General features: G+C 40.9%; 1 protein-coding gene across 2 annotated transcripts in view; it reads right to left on the reverse strand.

Moving 5' to 3' along the window:
• xirp2a (xin actin binding repeat containing 2a) overlaps positions 1-15,474 on the reverse strand; it is a 60,683-nt gene extending 45,209 nt beyond the window's left edge. The window contains exons 1-3 of one of the 2 annotated variants that reach the window (XM_049570617.1): positions 15,374-15,474; positions 14,083-14,118; positions 10,240-10,662 (exon numbers count right to left, since the gene is read on the reverse strand). In XM_049570617.1, coding sequence (XP_049426574.1) covers positions 10,240-10,452 — 213 coding nt within the window. In that variant the 5' untranslated portion in view covers positions 10,453-10,662; positions 14,083-14,118; positions 15,374-15,474. Of the gene's footprint in view, positions 1-10,239; positions 10,681-14,082; positions 14,119-15,373 lie in introns of those variants that run through there. The other variant, XM_049570618.1, reaches the window with a different exon arrangement.
• Between the last annotated feature and the right edge of the window lie 2,106 nt (positions 15,475-17,580).

Consider the following 17,580-nt stretch of genomic DNA (forward strand, 5'->3'; position numbering starts at 1 on the left):
TGTGAAAAAAACCCGTGATCGGTGGCTCAAACACCGCTGTGAAACTGAAACTAACTGCAGGGAGTGTGTATTTTTTGAGAAATGGGACTTCAGTGCAATGGGCGTTTGTTTTTGGGGATAATGGGCTGTCTGAGAAGTGGGCTTTTGGTCCAGTGGGACCTTTTCTGGACTAATGTGGCCTCTGAATTTTAGGCTGTTGGAGCAATTGCACGGCACCCAGGACATAGTAACTACAATCGCACAACTAGTTGGCGAACTGCTGTAGCTTGCGAGCTAACCACTAACTCACAAGTTGTCACAGTCACAGAGTAGCTCTGGGAGAGTTCTCTCATTTCTATCTCTACTGTTCAGTTCACTCTCTGCGCAAATAGCGAATTTGTTGGCTTGTAAGCTCAGCTAACACGACAATACATTCACGCAGATCATTTAAAAGACTAAATCAAGACTTAAAAACTGGGAGGTGCAACAACATACAATGCTGGCTCTCTGTCTATGGCTTGCTGTTTGTCAGTGGCAAAAAATGTATTTTACATCATGAAGGAATCCATTAATTTTAGCTAATCCATTAAACACAGAGTCAAACATACTGCACTGTTTATCCACAACAGACTTCCCCTTCACATTCTGGGCTGTTTGATCCTCACACATTTAAAGGATCTGCCCAATTCAACCACAGCTGCCTACTGCTGGTCTCTGAGCAGCTTCACTGGAGCAGTTGGAGGTTATGACTAAACCTGCTGCTATTTTTAGCATTACTAGCACTCCTCATGGGGCAGCTTTGCTACAGGAAAGCCAGGGGGTAGTCCAGCACTGTGGCAACATGGATATCTAGTTCCAGTTTTCAATGAAAAGAATTTCAGTCAGAAACTCTTAAAGTACATCAAGGAGTTGACCATTTATAGCAAATGGTTATATCCAATATCCAGAAAGAATGTTGGTATTGTATATTTATGCAAACCACATATATATGTAATTTTCTTTCTTTTTAACAGTGTTGTGGTTTATTGTGGTGAGGTTTAGGCACAAAAACCACTTGGTTATGGTGAGGAAAAGACCATGGTTTGGCTTATTCCTGTGGGAAACAAAGTAAGGTATCTGTAAAAAAAACATCCACAGTAGAAGAACAGTGACAGGTCGCTAAAACACAACTGGTTTTGTTGTTTTTGGTTCTCGTACAGTGGTCTGCAGCTCGGCAGGTGTCTCAAGACTCTGCTGGGAGAGCTAATCCCATCTTGGTAAACACATATGTGCACATTCAGTCTTGGTAAAATCAGTAATACCAAAAACACAGCACATAGTTTTGAAATGTTGGTGGTGAAGAGAGCAGCGGCAGTAAACAGTGTCAGCATGACTAACAGTGAGAAGTGTCACGTTAAAATGGCTGCACTGTTCACCTGCACGATGGGACATTACCACACAGCTGGTTAGTGAGCCGGTGATTGTGAAGCATGAATAAAGCAGTGGATGCCAATCAGTGAATTCAGGCGCAACCTCAGTGCTGTGCCTGAACAAACATTATGCTCACCGATGAGCAGTATCAAGCCGTCTTGAAGCTACAGTTGGTAACTATTATAAACTGCCACTATATCCTGACAGTAGTGCATAAGACAGACACCCTGTGAAAAGTTGCTCTGCCTCCCTCAGCTCTTTCTCTTTCTGCTGCTTATATGTTAGCCAGCTAGCTAGCTCACTAAGATTGCTTCATGTTATAGCATGATATACTATAAGGCACTATTGTGCAAACTTATGCAAATTTGGCAAGCTACGTATTGTTTGGAATCATCTGCGGAGTCACTGTTCGTACCATTCTTCGAAGTTTGAATTATATAGGTATATAATTTGGTCTAACTTTAGCAATAATGGGCTACTCGTATTTATGCGACCACAACAGCAAAAATAAAACAGTTATTTTTTCCCTCCAGAGAAGCAGCTCAGCCAAAGAGGGCAAATGGGCTGCTCCTCTGGCAACCTTAGCCAGGCCTTGTGCACGTCCTCGATTTTCTGCACCATTAATTTGATGCCAAACTCCCAACAGTTTTAGCCAGGGTTTGAGTGCCTCCCACTCCTCTATGGGTTTAAGTGTCTTGCTCAGTGACACTCAGGGGTAGAAGCTGTTAAAGGAGAGGAGAGTCATTTAGCTTGCCCAACTGGGCCCATTTGCAAATGACAAATTTGACCCAGATCTAGTGAGCAGCAGATAAATTAAAGCTTGACAGACGTCCAGTGATTTTGAGTTTCAAAGCCTGGCTGCAGAAACTCCCTGTGCAATTGGCTGCTGAAAATTAACAGGGACATTAGCGGGTCATTAATGCAGGCTGGAGGTGTGCTCTGCCCTCACAAGACAGATATGGTGACATTCATTCAACAGTCATGAAACATGTCAAACTGAAGTCTTTCTGGGCATACTTTGAAATAAATAAGAATAATATTTGGTTGCACTGACACATAATCCCACATATGTTGTGTCAATGAAATGTGGTCACATAGTTTCTGTATCATGCGGCTTGTGGCTGAGCTCCTCATTCTGTATTCTGGGCCTTTCTCCCCTGATTATCAGTGCTCTTAACTCGAGCTGAAACCTGACAGACATGCGCTCGTCTCCAGGGAAAGAAAGTTGTGGGAAAAGAGCAAATTGCCAAAAAAAAAAAAAAAAAAAAAAACTGTCAGTGTCGGAGATTGTGCGACAGTGAAGTGGGGCCTGATGAAGCCTATCATTATTGAAACATGAATATAATTTGTTAATCAGACTCTGACCTGCTTTACCTGCTAAAATATGAACTCGCTTTTCATTTTGATTCCCTCTCTTAACGCCCCAGCTGATTCACTCTGAATCCCTATCCATCTTCATTTCCCTTGCTCCCTGCCTTCCCCTCCCATCCACTCTCCCAGTCCTCTCTTTCACAATATGGCCCTGTGCTCACTGAATGTAAATCATATTTCAGTCTCTTTCATCAGGCTCTCTTAATGCTCAGCGAGCGAAGCCAACATCACCAGGCACTACTATTTATACATGACGACTCTAAAGTGGCTTGGGATCCGGCTCTGTTTCAGCCTCTCCAAATATACACTGAACCATGGAACTGACATCGGCTGACATGCTGCATGCCTAGTTGATATTCTGGGGGATTTAAGGCTATAATTGTGCAGATGCGTAATATGAGATCATGCATGTGGACCCACTTCATGTCACCTGAGCATACCAGTTCTTCTGGTGCTACTTTGTGCCAGACTGAAATGTCTCCGCAACTGTTGGATGGATGGCCACAACATTTTGTACATTCAGGCTCATAGAGGTTGAATTCTACTGACTTTGATAATCCTCTGACTTTTGTCCCAGTGCCACCAGGCTGACATTTGAGGTTTTAAGTGAAATGTCTCCACAACTGGTGGATGGATTGCTATGAACCTTGGGTTACCTCTACCACCACCTTTAACGATGTATCTTTCAGCCAGTGCACAGCAAGCCAGCTAAAGATGTATAATGTAAAGGATTCATTATGCATGAAGAACAATAAATAAATGACACATTAATATTTACTTGGGTTTACATGAAGCTCTTTTTTTTTTAACTCAAGTCAACTCAACTAAATCAATTTCAAAAGGTCTGGTTTCTCGGATTTAGTGCAATCTAAAACTTCTTCCGTGTGCCAAGCATGTAGAAAAACTACAGTGGCTGACATGGACATTGGTTTGTCTGTTCAAGGCTACCGTAGAAACAACATAGCAGACTCTGTGGAAGAGGTGATTATATATTAATGAAAACATAGTTATGAATATTATATTCAATTTCTGCCAACATATCCCCCTAAATTCCACGCACTTAACCTTTAACTAAGTAATTAAAATAACTAAACCTTGTCTGTTTTCCTGCACAAAAATGAAAGTTACAAGGATGTTATTAAGAAAATTACAAACCTGCACAATAAAAAGTTCAGTACAAGCATTCCTTGTCCCCACAGGATGGTGTGTACTAATTTTGGTGATCCTTTAGCCTTATATCCAGACATTTGTTCAAAATGTATATGACCATTTTCCTCAAATCGTATATAAATGTATAGAAATGAGACAGGGCTGAAAGTTGCTGAATTATATGAGGACTCATCAGCACTGCAAGTGTAATAAGGAGCCAAACTTAAATTCAAGTGATTTTCTTCATGTTTGATTAAATGTTTTAAGATCCAGAAGCTTTTGTTTGCTGCTTCCATCAATAAATGCTAATGTGGCACCACTATATGGCATCCGAACTTTTCCCCCCAGTGTTTCCAGCACCTGTAACCGTTAATGAGACAACCGGGGCCAATTTATACCAACAATGCAGAGAAACCAACAGCCAAAATAATACTGTTTAATATGCTAATTTATCAGATGAAGGTCAGCAAAGGTGTGCAGCTTCTCAGTGCAACACTTTTTAAAAATATTTACTGTAACCTTATTGTTGCTCGGTGCTGATTTTCTCAGTCATAATGTTGAGTGATAAACAGCCTAAAATATTTGCATTTGAAACCTTTTTTGAGGAGTGTTTCCTGTTTTTTTGCCATGGCAACGATGAATGGCAGAGATGGCGTGGTGCTGCCCTCACATTGACATAGTGCCATGATAAATGATTGAAAAGGCAAGCCTGCAGCTCTTTGGCTAATTGTTGAACACATATGCTCTTGTGGGGCTGTGTCAAACTGCATTAGAGAAAAGACAATCTGAGTCACACAACAATCTGTATGGAAAAAGGCCTGCAGATATGCATTCAATACCCAGCTATGGGAAGGGATTATCATACGCTGGAGTGATTACGCACATGCTACAACAATACCTCTGGAAAAAAAAGGGCCGTCTTAACAAAAGCGATCCGTAGCAGACTTTCATATGTTTTAATTTGCCAATTTCATAAACAAAGGAAGCGCCAGGTAGCTATCTGAACGAGTCAAATGAAGCGGGGAGTTTCAGAGCTGTGTTTGGCAGACCACGTAACAGAGCAACTATTCTGAGAGCCAAGGCGTCGAGCAACAAGTCATCATCACACAACAGACTAGCAATGCGTCACCCACACAGCTCCTCTGCCAGCTCCATTAAAAGATTTGAATCTGTGAAACTGAGACGAAAGAGATGCCTGGTAAAAGTTAATGGAATTTTTACGAGCTCAATGGACTTGATGAGGACGCCCGTGTCCTCATCAAGTCTGGATCAATTTCTTGCAGACACATTGTGGCTTTTAGTTTATTTAACATTTAATGAAGTGCGTTTAGGAAAGATGGTGCATATTGATTGATTTTTTTTTCTCCTGGTGGAAATGGTTCACAATGAGCCAAAAGTCTGTCTCGGCCTCATCTTTCAACAAGATGTTTGACATTTTAAAGTGAGAATCTTCAGCATGGCAAACTGACAAAAGTCCCACTCTTTGCTTAAAAGCTAGAGAAAGCTGACTTTAAAAAGCCATAGAGACAAACTACATGAAAATCCTAATGCACTGCCCCAATTAGTGTCTTTTAAATTGAATCGTGGCTTTTGAAAACAGGTCATTCAGGCTCTATAGGAAAAAAATGCCAACAGAAAGAAAATTATCTTTTCAGTCTATTGAGACAGACACGTTAAAAGTGAGCGAGTTAGTGACAGTGACGACACAAGTTATGAAAATAAACCAAGGCAACATTCCAGACCTCTAGTGCCACTGTCTGAATTTATGCAGACACCTCATTTAGAGTCAGAGTGCAGATGAGTGCTCCGCCTAAAAAAAGTTCCCCTCTCCCTACTTAAACATGTTATCCTGTTAGCCAGGTGTGACCAGCTTTACCCCAAAGTATAAAATCCCTTTAAATTCTTTTATGTTGTGTTAAATTTACCAAACGCATCAGAATTAGATATTTCCCCAATTATGCAAATCCTGATAATCTGACTGGCTCAGACACAAGAGAAAAGTCAGTTTAAGACACCTTCAGGCATTAAAAATGAACTCCAATTAACAGCAGGTGATTAGTAATTGTCTCAGTGTGATAAACTCCTGATTAAGAGCACAGCATTGATCCTCCTTCTGAAAGACGCTGGTTTATACAGTGCCTCTCTCTCAGTGTCATACATGCTACACTGCCTCCCACTGGCCAACAGCGGCCATCACAGTATGAATGAATGCCAAGTCAGGTCAAGAGTATTAGAAACATTTATGTAACTAATAATTTATGCCTGAACATTTTAATGAGCTTGTACAGAATAATGGAAAGCTTTCTAAAATGCAAATGTTCAACCTTCTTTATGAGTGGCCTATTTTTGTGCATGCATGTCAATTACCCAACAGTGTGTGCTTTTGAGAAGCCCCCCTCTGTGATGGGATATGACACTGCAGCACAGTGTCACCTCATCTGTCTCATGCATGTGCATCAGTATGTGTGTGCACAGTCATGACCAGAAGGTCAGTCAGATGTTGTAAACACAAGCCAGCGTCCCTGGAGAATCAGCCTGCTGCACAAGCGGAAAAACACGCTCTTTGCACTCAAGATAAACCATTGCATCACGACACATCTGCGGTTGTTGGGAACGCGGACTGTCCTCTCTCCCGCTGAGGAGCCACAGCTGAGCGACCACCTGGGAATCCATCAGTCATTGTTATGGCTGGCCGTCCTATGGCATTGTACCGTTTAAATAAAATGAAACAGGGCACGGAAAGAAAAATACAGTGCATCATCAAATATTAAGCTCAGCCTTACAGATGAGTTGGAGACAAGGTCATGTTTTATAACCAGCCGGCTGCAGAGCTCTAGTCCTTTCCTCTATCTGGGAATCTGGGAACACTGCCCACATGCTCCATTAACACTGACTAAAGGCTTTCTTTTTTTTCAAGAAAAGATAGGAACAGACTACAAGCACTCATGATACAATGCCAAAAAGGAGCATGTGTTCCAGTGCCAGCATGTGACATTCAGATATTTTGACCAGCTGTACAGTTTGTTATTTAAAAAGAATATAAATAAATGATCTTTTTTTCTCCCATGGGTAAAAAAGAGGAGTCAGTCTGGTTGAAGAGCAAACATGCAAGATGTGAATTAGAATGGAAGTGATTGTAAAGTCAATTAGCTGTTATATGTCAACGGGAAAAGGTCAAAGAAAAGGTCGCTGCTTCATAACTGTCCATGTGTCTGGATAGTTCTGGTAAACTTTTGCTTCTGGCTGTAGAATAAAACAACTGTAGTCTTCGGTGCAGTTGCTTTTGTTTTTTAAAAGTTAAATCCACCACAGACTCAGCGAGACTCACAGTGAGGTCACTGATGTTATCGGTCAATCAACAATGGCGTTATGGAACATGCCCCAGACTCTGATTGGCTTCATTTCCCATGTCACTGGCGGCATGCATTGTTTGTTTATATATCTTTGACCTCAACAAGATGGAAGCATGGTTGCTATTACCAAACATGGGCAGCGCTTTTGAATGGTGTACAGCAGTGATCCAGGGTGTTTCTTCCTGTTGGGACACAGGGTGAGCAGTGGAGTTGGGTACCCATCATGAGAATGGAAGCATTCAGTTGCGTAAAACGCCACCAGACACCACCACCATGCATATTGCAATATTTTTGAAGGTTTTGGTGGCATCTGGGCACGCTGAATTGCCAACTCTGTCACATCCACCGCACTCAACTTCACCACACTACTGACTGCATGGGTTGTAGCTGCTGCGTTAAGGGGCCAAACACACATCACATTAAATCAAATAATGCTTGCTGTGACTGACTGCAAGAATAACCACACAAATAGATTATAAAATGGTGATTTGATTTTCTTCATCCGGACGAGTGACTCACAACCTCACACCACCGTCATCCAACAGCAACCACCAAAAACACCATCAGCACTTCCAAAATAGACATAAGAGCATAAATTTAGCAAAGCTGATGGAGAAGTCAGCTGCAGACTGAGACTGTCCTCCCAAGAATAAAATCCGCATAAACTGTTTTAGCAAATGCCCATTAATGATATACCTTTAACATATCATATCTGCCTGCTCCACCTCCAGTCTGGAAAATCATCAGTACTTAAAGCTACAATAGCTGATTTTTTTTGGCCTCTTGGAGGCAGCGGAGACAAGCTGTTAACACACACTAATATATTACTACCTTTTAATTTGCTGATTTACACATCCAGCAGCGACCGAGCAATATTAGCATTAATTTGGAGTTATGTTTAGTCCAACACTGACTCTCCTTTCAGCTCTGTTTTGGTCTGAGAAAACAATATCTGTCTCTTAAGCTGCTATTGCTCCACTTTGTTCACCAGCTAACTGTGTCTGCCTTGTGTTTGGTGCTGAGCGTGTTGTTTCCTGTGTGGTTTTAGAGCTTTTTTACTGAAAGCAGCCGTCTGTTGTGGCTGGAAACAATGCTGATGGGAGCAGTGAGAGTGAACCAAAACAGTGAAGGTGCCAGTGAGCACAAAGTCACTGAAACACTTTGTAGAGCTAATTCTGTGGATAATAATCTTTATCAAGTGACCCTTTTTGCCTTGCACGGTCATTTGATCCATTGTTAATATGAAAATATTTACCCTATAGTGGCTTTAATGAGTCAAACACTATCAACTAACAACACGGAAACAGATAAAAGCCTCAGTTTGTCAAAAGGCTGGGAAAATTCTACTAATGGGGAGCTGAAGATAGGACAGATTTACACACACACACACACACACACACACACACACACACCTAATGGCCAAAGAGACGCTGGAATGTTAAACAGCCTTAATAAAAGCAAAGTGGAGCGCTTATCTTTTGAGACTATTATGGCTCATACCACAGCAGCCCAAACACATGTCTGACGACAAATATAGGGACACATTAGCCTCAACAGCTGGACTGGAAAGCAAAAGAAAACCTCAAAAGATGACCTCTCCAAGGCTTGGCTTTAGTGATGTGGATCATTAACCACAGTAATTTGGAAAATGTTTTCATCTCAGGAGCCAGATGTGATTTGACTCCAACGGATCCACGTCCCTCTCTCTACCCTGTTTCTGGCCTGACAGAGAAGCTTCGCGCTGCTTCCACCAGCAGCAGCCGACATACCAATTACAGGGTTATTTTTAAAATCCTGCTTAACCATAAAGCCACCCAAAATAGGTCTTAAATAACAGGGTGTCGAATATCAGCAAACCAGTGGCACTGCGCACATGCAGCCAGTGTGTATCTGTGCCATCAGTGAGCGCTGGCACACACTGAGAACCACATTACCCATAATGCATCAGCTCTTGTGGATTTTAAGAGTTTGGATACCATGAAGAGAAAGGTTTCCATGCACCATCATTAAGCTCAATGTCCTTGGAACATTTGGAGGGGTTAGATGTGATGTCACAACCACATTAGAAACAAAAAGTAGGTCATCTGGGCCTTTTCGTCTCATCGTCACACATTTGGTAAACAGGAGGTTTTCTCATAATGACTCGCCTCACTTTCAACAGACTTAGATTTTCCTCTCAGAGAAGCCAGCTGAGATGGAAAAACAAAACGGGAGAGAGTAGGCCACCCTCCTCTCTGGCAAAGAGATGTGTACTGTAAGCGCTTTTCACAAGAGTCGACGAAATGACGGAAAATCCCAAATTACCAGCGAGTGAATCATATTGAAACAAAAAGAGAGATAAGCAACATCCTGTTTTGTCTTTTCCATTATCAAGGGTGTAGGTTTTGTTTCAACACTGAGAGGTTCACATAGGAAACAAAAATTTTGAGCATCAGACACTTAATTTCCTGCATTATGGTGAATTTTATGCACCAATTTGTGCTTTTCCTGCAGCATGTCATAGTGTCAATGTCTTTATGACAAATGTATATTCTAAATACTGAGGGGGACGTGTTGGCTACCCTGCGCCACCTAAAATCTACACCTATGCCCAGCATATCCAAAATAAGTCTAAAGTAGGGTCAACTAACACTGCCCTCAACAGAGTCATTACATAAAGTAGAAAACTGCAGCTTGCAACAGTGAAATTTACATAGTGTTCAGTTTCACCACTCAGAAACTAGATCTGTTTTGCCTGAGGCATGACCCCACAGTCATGTCACCACTACTGACTTTACGTTTTCAAGTTTCTTTAAAGGTTGCAAATGCTTTTCTATTTGTTGCATCAAACCCATCCATCCCATCTGACACATTCAGCACAAAGTGCAAGGCATGGCAGTTACCTAACGCTTACTTCAACTAGGGAAAAGTGGAAATTCATTGCACAAAAATGCAGAGTTTACACCAGAAAATAAAAATGCACAGTGGCAGTACTTACTGTGTTTGCTGCAGCAGGCTTCTCAAACATCCTCTTCAGGTTATCAAGTGGGATGTCAAACCTCTCAATCCTCTTTGCAGCCTGCAGGTCCTCTCTGAGTACTGGCTCGTTTGATGCCTCCACCTGCGGCCCGGAGGGACGACGGGAAACGTAGCCCGAGGTCGCCGACACCACGCTCGCCACCTCCTCTCCATTTCCTGATTGAATTTCCATTGTTGTAGACTGAGAAACCGTATCTCCCCCCTCTTTTCCCTTTAGGCTGGTGCCTGGAGAGGAAGTCTATTGTGTGAGGTGAATCGGGAGGAAATGAGGGAGAGAAAGAGGGAGTTATGAAAGGGTGAGGAACAGAGATGGAGATGCAGGAGTTGCTGGGGTTCCTCTCTGTCTGGGAGGCTCTCTGGGTTGTGCAGGCACATCGAGTGGCTAGAGGAAAGAGGAGGAGAAAGGAAAAGTTCACAGGGGAAGTTTTTTCCTCTCCCACTTGCCCTGTAATTACTCATGCATACACAGAAGCCTATGTAAACTCACATGTGGGCTCAGAATAGCAAATTGAGATATGAGTTGTAAGAGCAGGCCAAAGGAGTGACGACAAAGGAAAGGAGAAAGAGGGAGTGGCTGCCACAGATGAAAGGAGGAAAGAGGAGGGAGAAGTTTACAGAGTCTGTGAGGTTAACACCAAAGCTTTGTTTTCTGCAGAGCCTCTTTAACAGCTCAAAAACTGTATTTGACCATTTCTATTTTATGCTATTTTCCAATACAGAGGAAAATTTTGAACTACCTACTCCATCACTACACTACTAAGACTATTACTTTACAATTTAAGATTTTACAAACAAAACAGTTTTGGCCTGCTAGAATTCACCAACTAGCCCTAAGAGTAGCCACTATGTCACCAAATATCTGGTACTCCACTCACCTGTGTCACATGATCAGGGTCACTTTGTTGTGTGACCGCAGCATAACAGATAATATTTGCAGAAATACAGGTGTAAATGATCAAAGGGATTCAGCAGTTTTGCTGCCCTGATGCCGTGCATGTTAGCTCAGTGTCACATTGTCATCGTTAACCTTATAAGTAACACCTGTGGTTTTCCAACCAACTCAAACTGTATCATTAATACACATGTTGGCTGTGACTGAAATCACTCACTACTCCTTATGGTGCACAATATATTGAGTTTGCCATTCTGTAGTGCTTTTAACATGTATAGTGAGAATTATTATACTCTATAGCAGATTGAAAGTATCCCACAATGCACTGTGAAAAGTAGTGTACCACTGATGGTCACTAACCGAGCACTCAGGCCCCCAGGAAAGCAATTAAGCCTTGCTTCCAAGTTTTCCTACTGGCCAGCAAAACAAATCAACTGCGGCACCACTGAAAAAGAACTGTTGACAGGACACTTCGAACTGCAAACAAGGTCAATTATGACTCTTTCTATTATCAATTTTTCATCCATGGAAGTTTTATATCTGTAAAGCTTTCCTTGAGCAGAGAAAATCAAGTTAGAAATCTGTTACGTCATCACAACTTAAAGTCTACGAGCCGAGCATGAACACATGGGCAGAGGCATCGAGAGAAACACTTCTGCGTGTAATCAGTAGACGCCATCTTGGGGCCTGGTATGTCATTGTTATTATACATCTATGTAAGCACTATATACCATCATGCATAGTGCTGAAGGAAAAATGACAGATGGACAAAAGGAGAGAATTGCAACCTATCTTACAAACGTTTATGTTTCAATGACATAATAAAGTTCGTTTAAGAAGTTTCTTAGGCATGTAATAAAGTCTTCAGTTGCTGAACAAAATGTGTGCAAATTATAACTTTTGTTTGTCACAGAGCTTATTTTCTGCAATAATCCAAAATCCAATGTTAAAAATCCCATTGGCTTTTTGTCAGGGCAACCAGGGCAACACTAACTTCTGGGCTGGCCTACAAAAAGTCATCCCTGCACCATTGGCAGCACTGCTTAGGTAAAACTAGAGGGGCTACATTTTTTTAACTAATCAGGAGCAAAATTACACCAGAGAAACATTGATTGTCAGTATATTTTAATCTCTTCAGGGACTGGCGACCATGCTCAGCAGTACCAAGTAGCCTATATATCACAAAAATGCATGTCAGCATTTATTATGGATGGTCTACCAGCTGACGTTTTAATTGTAGCAGACAACAGCAATGACGTAATTAACGATACAAAGAAAATGACCAGAGTAGTGTCTCAAAGTGTCTTCTTGTCAGACGACAAGAAAACATAGCCTAAGGAAAATACATTTTAATTTTGGCAATCATCATTTATACACATTGGGCATTAAGGACGGTGGGATCACAAAAACTGAGGACACAATGCCAGCACCAACCAAACAACAAGGGTTAAAAGCTGGCAATAACAAAATCTGCTTTGCCTTTTGACCAACTGGTCCTGAGTGAACATCTGCAGGCTTTCAGGAAACAGATTAACAGCTTTTTGCCTCACCCATCCTCCCTTTAACACCAGGTCTGGGGCGGGTAGGAAAGCTTATTATTCCTGAACAAACCAAGGAAAGCCCAAAACAACTAACCCCGCTGGCCTGCCCTGCATCCATGATGGTGGATTTATTGTTAATTTTTCACTAGCCACACCAGCGCTTCCTAGGGAGTGTTTTCCTGCACTCTGTCCTGACGAGAAAGGGGAATTTAACACGTTAGCTTGGCATCCTCTCTGACTCACATTTCTACATTTACCATCCTGTCTTGTTTAAAGTGATTCTCGCTATATTGGAGGCAATGGGAGTTAGTTAGCCGGAGTCAAAATCCCCCCTGTCAAATTCGCATGAGAGAGAGAAGCAGGGGTCAAATGATGGAGAGGGCTGACAGAGAAAGCCAAGAGAGATTGACAGCTTAGTTACAGGATCGGGTAGAAACAAAGACAGCAGAGTTACAGGCCTGAAACAGTCAGTCAGACAGGCACAATAGACACATCAATACAGAGGGAGAGAGAGAAAGGAACTGAGAGGCAATCCAGATAATCCAATCTTAATGAATGAATGGTCATGATATATGCATCTGATAGTACTTTGGAGGACACAGTATCACTCCAATTATACCAGTGGCAGATACATTATTCAGAGAGGACCAAGGGTATGTGTGTCACTTTCAGCTGGATCTTGTGTCCATTGAGACCACTCAGTTTACAGCAGTTACTCACGTATACATGAAAGAAAAAAGCACAAATGCAATTTTTTTGTCTGATTATTCCATTTTGAATGTCTATTAACTTTTTTTCAGATAGTATTTCATTTCAGCGTCTGAAAAAGGTCAATTTTGAGAGAAAATAGGACGCTAAGGACATGTTCTGGACTAATGGAGGAGTTGGGATTTTCCGTGATATGCATCTTGATTTGTCACATAGTGAAAGTAGACGCACACACATATTCGTTCAAGCGCGGGGCTGAGTGGAATTCAGCGTGAGAATAAACATAATGCCCCCTGACACAAAGCTCCAGAGCAGCTTTTCTTTAATACAACAAGACAATATTTCAGGCCTGGTGGGGTTTCAGAGAGACTATCTGTTGAAGATTCACCAGGGTAAAAACACTGTCTGCTTAAATAAAATATATTGCAGGTTCTGTGTTTGCTCCCATGTTGAATCCCTGGCCAAGGACTCCAGACGACTTTATTTAGAGGACAGGCTGAAATATGATCCCTCGGATAAGATAAGAACACGGAAGTAACTATTCTTATTTTATTTTGTCTACACTGTCAGACAGAAGTACACAGAATTGTCAAATGTTCCAGTAAACCATTGAAAGAAGCTATCACTCAATACCTCCGCTTATAGTTTAACATCTACTTACAGAGCCAAAAGGTCCCTCTGGTTCCCAAGAAAAAGTCTGGAAACACAGAAACACATATCAACATCTCACAGTCCTGATATAGATCCAGTTAGAAAAACTGTTCAAACTCCAGCCAGGAAAATCTGTCACTGCCAGCCACACATTATTCATTCTTGTTGGTTTGTTGATATTAAAAGGGAATGCCATATTCTCTGATTCAAAAACTCCTTTTAAGCCAAAGATGACATTGAGGTCTTTGGAAGCCGAGCTCTCTTAAGTACATCATTATACTCTTGAAGAGGTCGCCCATTTTGAGCTGTAAATTTTCATTAAGGCTGCAGTTTTTATAAAAACACAGTCTCAAATGACCCTGCATAATAACTAATAATTATAACCCTTATGTGAGTTATCACCTTTCGTTCCTCTCAGCTCCACAGGGCATTTTAGCATCTTGTAGCCAATTGTTTTCATTTTACCACTTTCATTAAGCCTATTTCCAGATGCATCAGACTGCTGTTTAAGGCACAAAAGCTCAGACAAACCCACCTTACTGTTACCAAAGCACAGACAGACATAGTCAGCGACTAGCTGGTGAACAAAGCTGAGCATTTCTATTTCACAGGACCTTGTTAAAACTAGCAGAGTTATGAACAAGGGTGAATATTGGACTTATATTTTTCAGGTGACCAGAAACAGGACTCCAATTTGATGCTTATGTTGCTTCATGTCTGCCAGATGCGACAAAAGCAATCTCTGGGATGTTAGCCATAACATCAAACATGTGAATTTAGCTGTTCTAAGTGGGCTGCATCATAATGTTATTGAAGGAGTTGCCCATTTTGAGCTATAACTTGAATTGAAACTGCACTAATCAATATTTCTATATCAACACTGGCTCAAATCAGGAAATTGTCACCTGTAGTTCCTCTTGGCTCTACAGAGCATTATAGCATATTTTAGCCAATTATTTGGATTTTACGGCTTTATGCCTTTTTATGTTCAGCCTAACTACTTTCATAAAACCTGTTTCCAGAAGTAAGAGACAACTTTTTTCAGCATTGAGGCTCTGATAAACCCACTATACTGCTACTAAACAACAAACAAAGTTAGCCACAGACGTTAGCTGGTTAGCCTGGCGTAGTTAACATTCCAAAGTTAGCGACTAGCGTTAGCCAACGAACCTAGCGTAGCTAACGTAACAAAGTTAGCGGCTAGCGTTAGCTAACGAGCCTAGCACCTATGCTAGGACCGCTAGCTAAAGTTAGTCAATTAGAAAGCTATATACAAAAAATCCTTTTTTATATTGACTTACATTTTTCAGGTGACCAGAAACACGTCTCCAAGTGAATGCTAATGTTGCTCCATGTCTGCTGGATGTGTAAAAACGTCATTGCTAACACGTTAGCCATAACGTCAAACGGCTGAATTTAGCTAACATTAGCCAAACCGACAATTTTGCTGACCTCTTGTTTCTTGATACTGAACACTACTGTGTAGCATGTCACAGGTAAATATTATAATACCCATCACAGATGTAAAAGTTTGTGTTTCCCCTTGTACGCCATTTATTTGACTGTATTATAATTATTATTAATATTGTTATTAAAGGAATTTAAGATGTAGGACCCTATGTGTTTTGCTGTCCATTTCAGTACATGGGAGACCTGGGGATTAACATTTCCAAAAGCGATATTCAGTTAAAAAAATGTTTATAGTTACTCATTGTACTCATTGTTCTCCCACATAGGGGCAGGCCAATGTGAATTAAAATGAATAATGTACACATTTCAACACAGATGTTGAAAATACAGGTAGGCCTACAGTAGGTCAATAAAGGTCACATGTATCACTGTTACAGTAGCCTATTTTTGTTAATGGTTCCTTCACAGCCTACATAATTACTCAGATAACTGACAAAACACACATTAACAGCACTTACAGGATTTGTTAACATTTTATTTTATTGTCTCATTGTTCAGTATAGTAATGGATAATGGCTTTCTTTGTTGAGTTTTTAGATGACTCAATTTGTCTTGTCTTTACCCTGTTAGTTTGATGCTTCAGTGGCCTAATTTTTCAGCAGGGATCAATAAAGTTTCATGTTATTATCTCATCCTAAATTAAAAATCTCCCCACAGACACTCATACAATGGTTATTAGGAGGAGCTGCAATCTGCTTTTTTGGCGTAATCATTTATCTTCGGCCCACCTCCTCTACTTCAACTCCAGGTGCTTATTTCCTTCGTCATTTACCAGCATGCCTTTTGGCAAATCTCAGAGAAGTGTGAAGTTGGTTTACTTCATATCTCTGTCCTCCCTGTGTGATTATTGTGGCATTATAGCGAGAAGAGTCAAAGCTGGGATTAATGGATTAAGCATTGACTCATGACTTAAGCTGAATCGAAAGGTTTATAGTTACAGAATGGTATCATTGATCTCTGAACTCTGATTCCAGTTATCCAGAGGAACAAGAAACATCACCGAATACACAAATGGGCCCAGAAAAGCAAAATATACCACCAAGACCTGTTTTGAAACAGTGTCTAGTATTGATTCTCTGGGGACCCAGGTTCATGTCTTATACTTCAGCATGAAGGCAGTAGCAAAGCTGTGAAGCAGACCTCTGACTTCATGAAAGCAAGATGCACGCTTTCTTGAAACTTCTATAATAAGTTGCACATTTTCAAAAATAAGTTGGACAACTCAGTGTAAATAGATTGATATTGTACAACTATGTCTCACCAAGACCTTCCTGTAAGACATCTGTGCAGTGCACTGTTCCTTTGCATGTAAAGCTAACTAACTTTGTTGGTTCTAGCTTCTCAAATGTCATTTTTGCTTGTTTTCTCAGGCTTACCTGAGAGTAAACAAAATCATTTTTGGTACTGAACTGTTCAATGTGCTAAACTGGGCTTTTGGAAATTTCAATAGACACTTTTCAACATAGTCTGTTATTTTTGTCAGTTAATTTCTTACTTTAGAAAATAATAGGCAGATTCATTAATAATGAAAACAATTGTTAATTGCAGCCCTAATGTAAATACCAGGGGACCAAACGTAGACCCCTGTGGCACACCATTGCTGATGGCAGCAGGACTTGATTGTGCTAAACTGATTAACAGATCCAAACTGTTTTTTTTCTTCTTTTAATGTGATAGACAATATTAATCAATATTTGTCTAATTTTTTATTTAATTTTTTTTCAAATCTGTAGAGAAGTTGGTGGAACTCTGCAGATTCCGCATGGGCCCGCTGATCAATTAGGCCATAGCTAAAAATTAATTCTCATCAGATGTTACAATACGTGGATTAATCGTGGTTCTACAACTACAGAGTAATGTCCACATACTCCAGAATAGCTACCACATTCCAGTACTAAATCATTTTATCTACACCACCAGACAGAATTCCTGGAACTTTAGTTTACTTCCTGCTGGAATTTACTACAGTGTACTTCCCACTATACACACTATGATACTTCCTGCTCACTTTCTAGGCACAGTCGTAGACACAGCAGTC

Source organism: Epinephelus fuscoguttatus, linkage group LG24 (assembly GCF_011397635.1).
Source record: "Epinephelus fuscoguttatus linkage group LG24, E.fuscoguttatus.final_Chr_v1".
NCBI lineage: Eukaryota > Metazoa > Chordata > Actinopteri > Perciformes > Serranidae > Epinephelus > Epinephelus fuscoguttatus.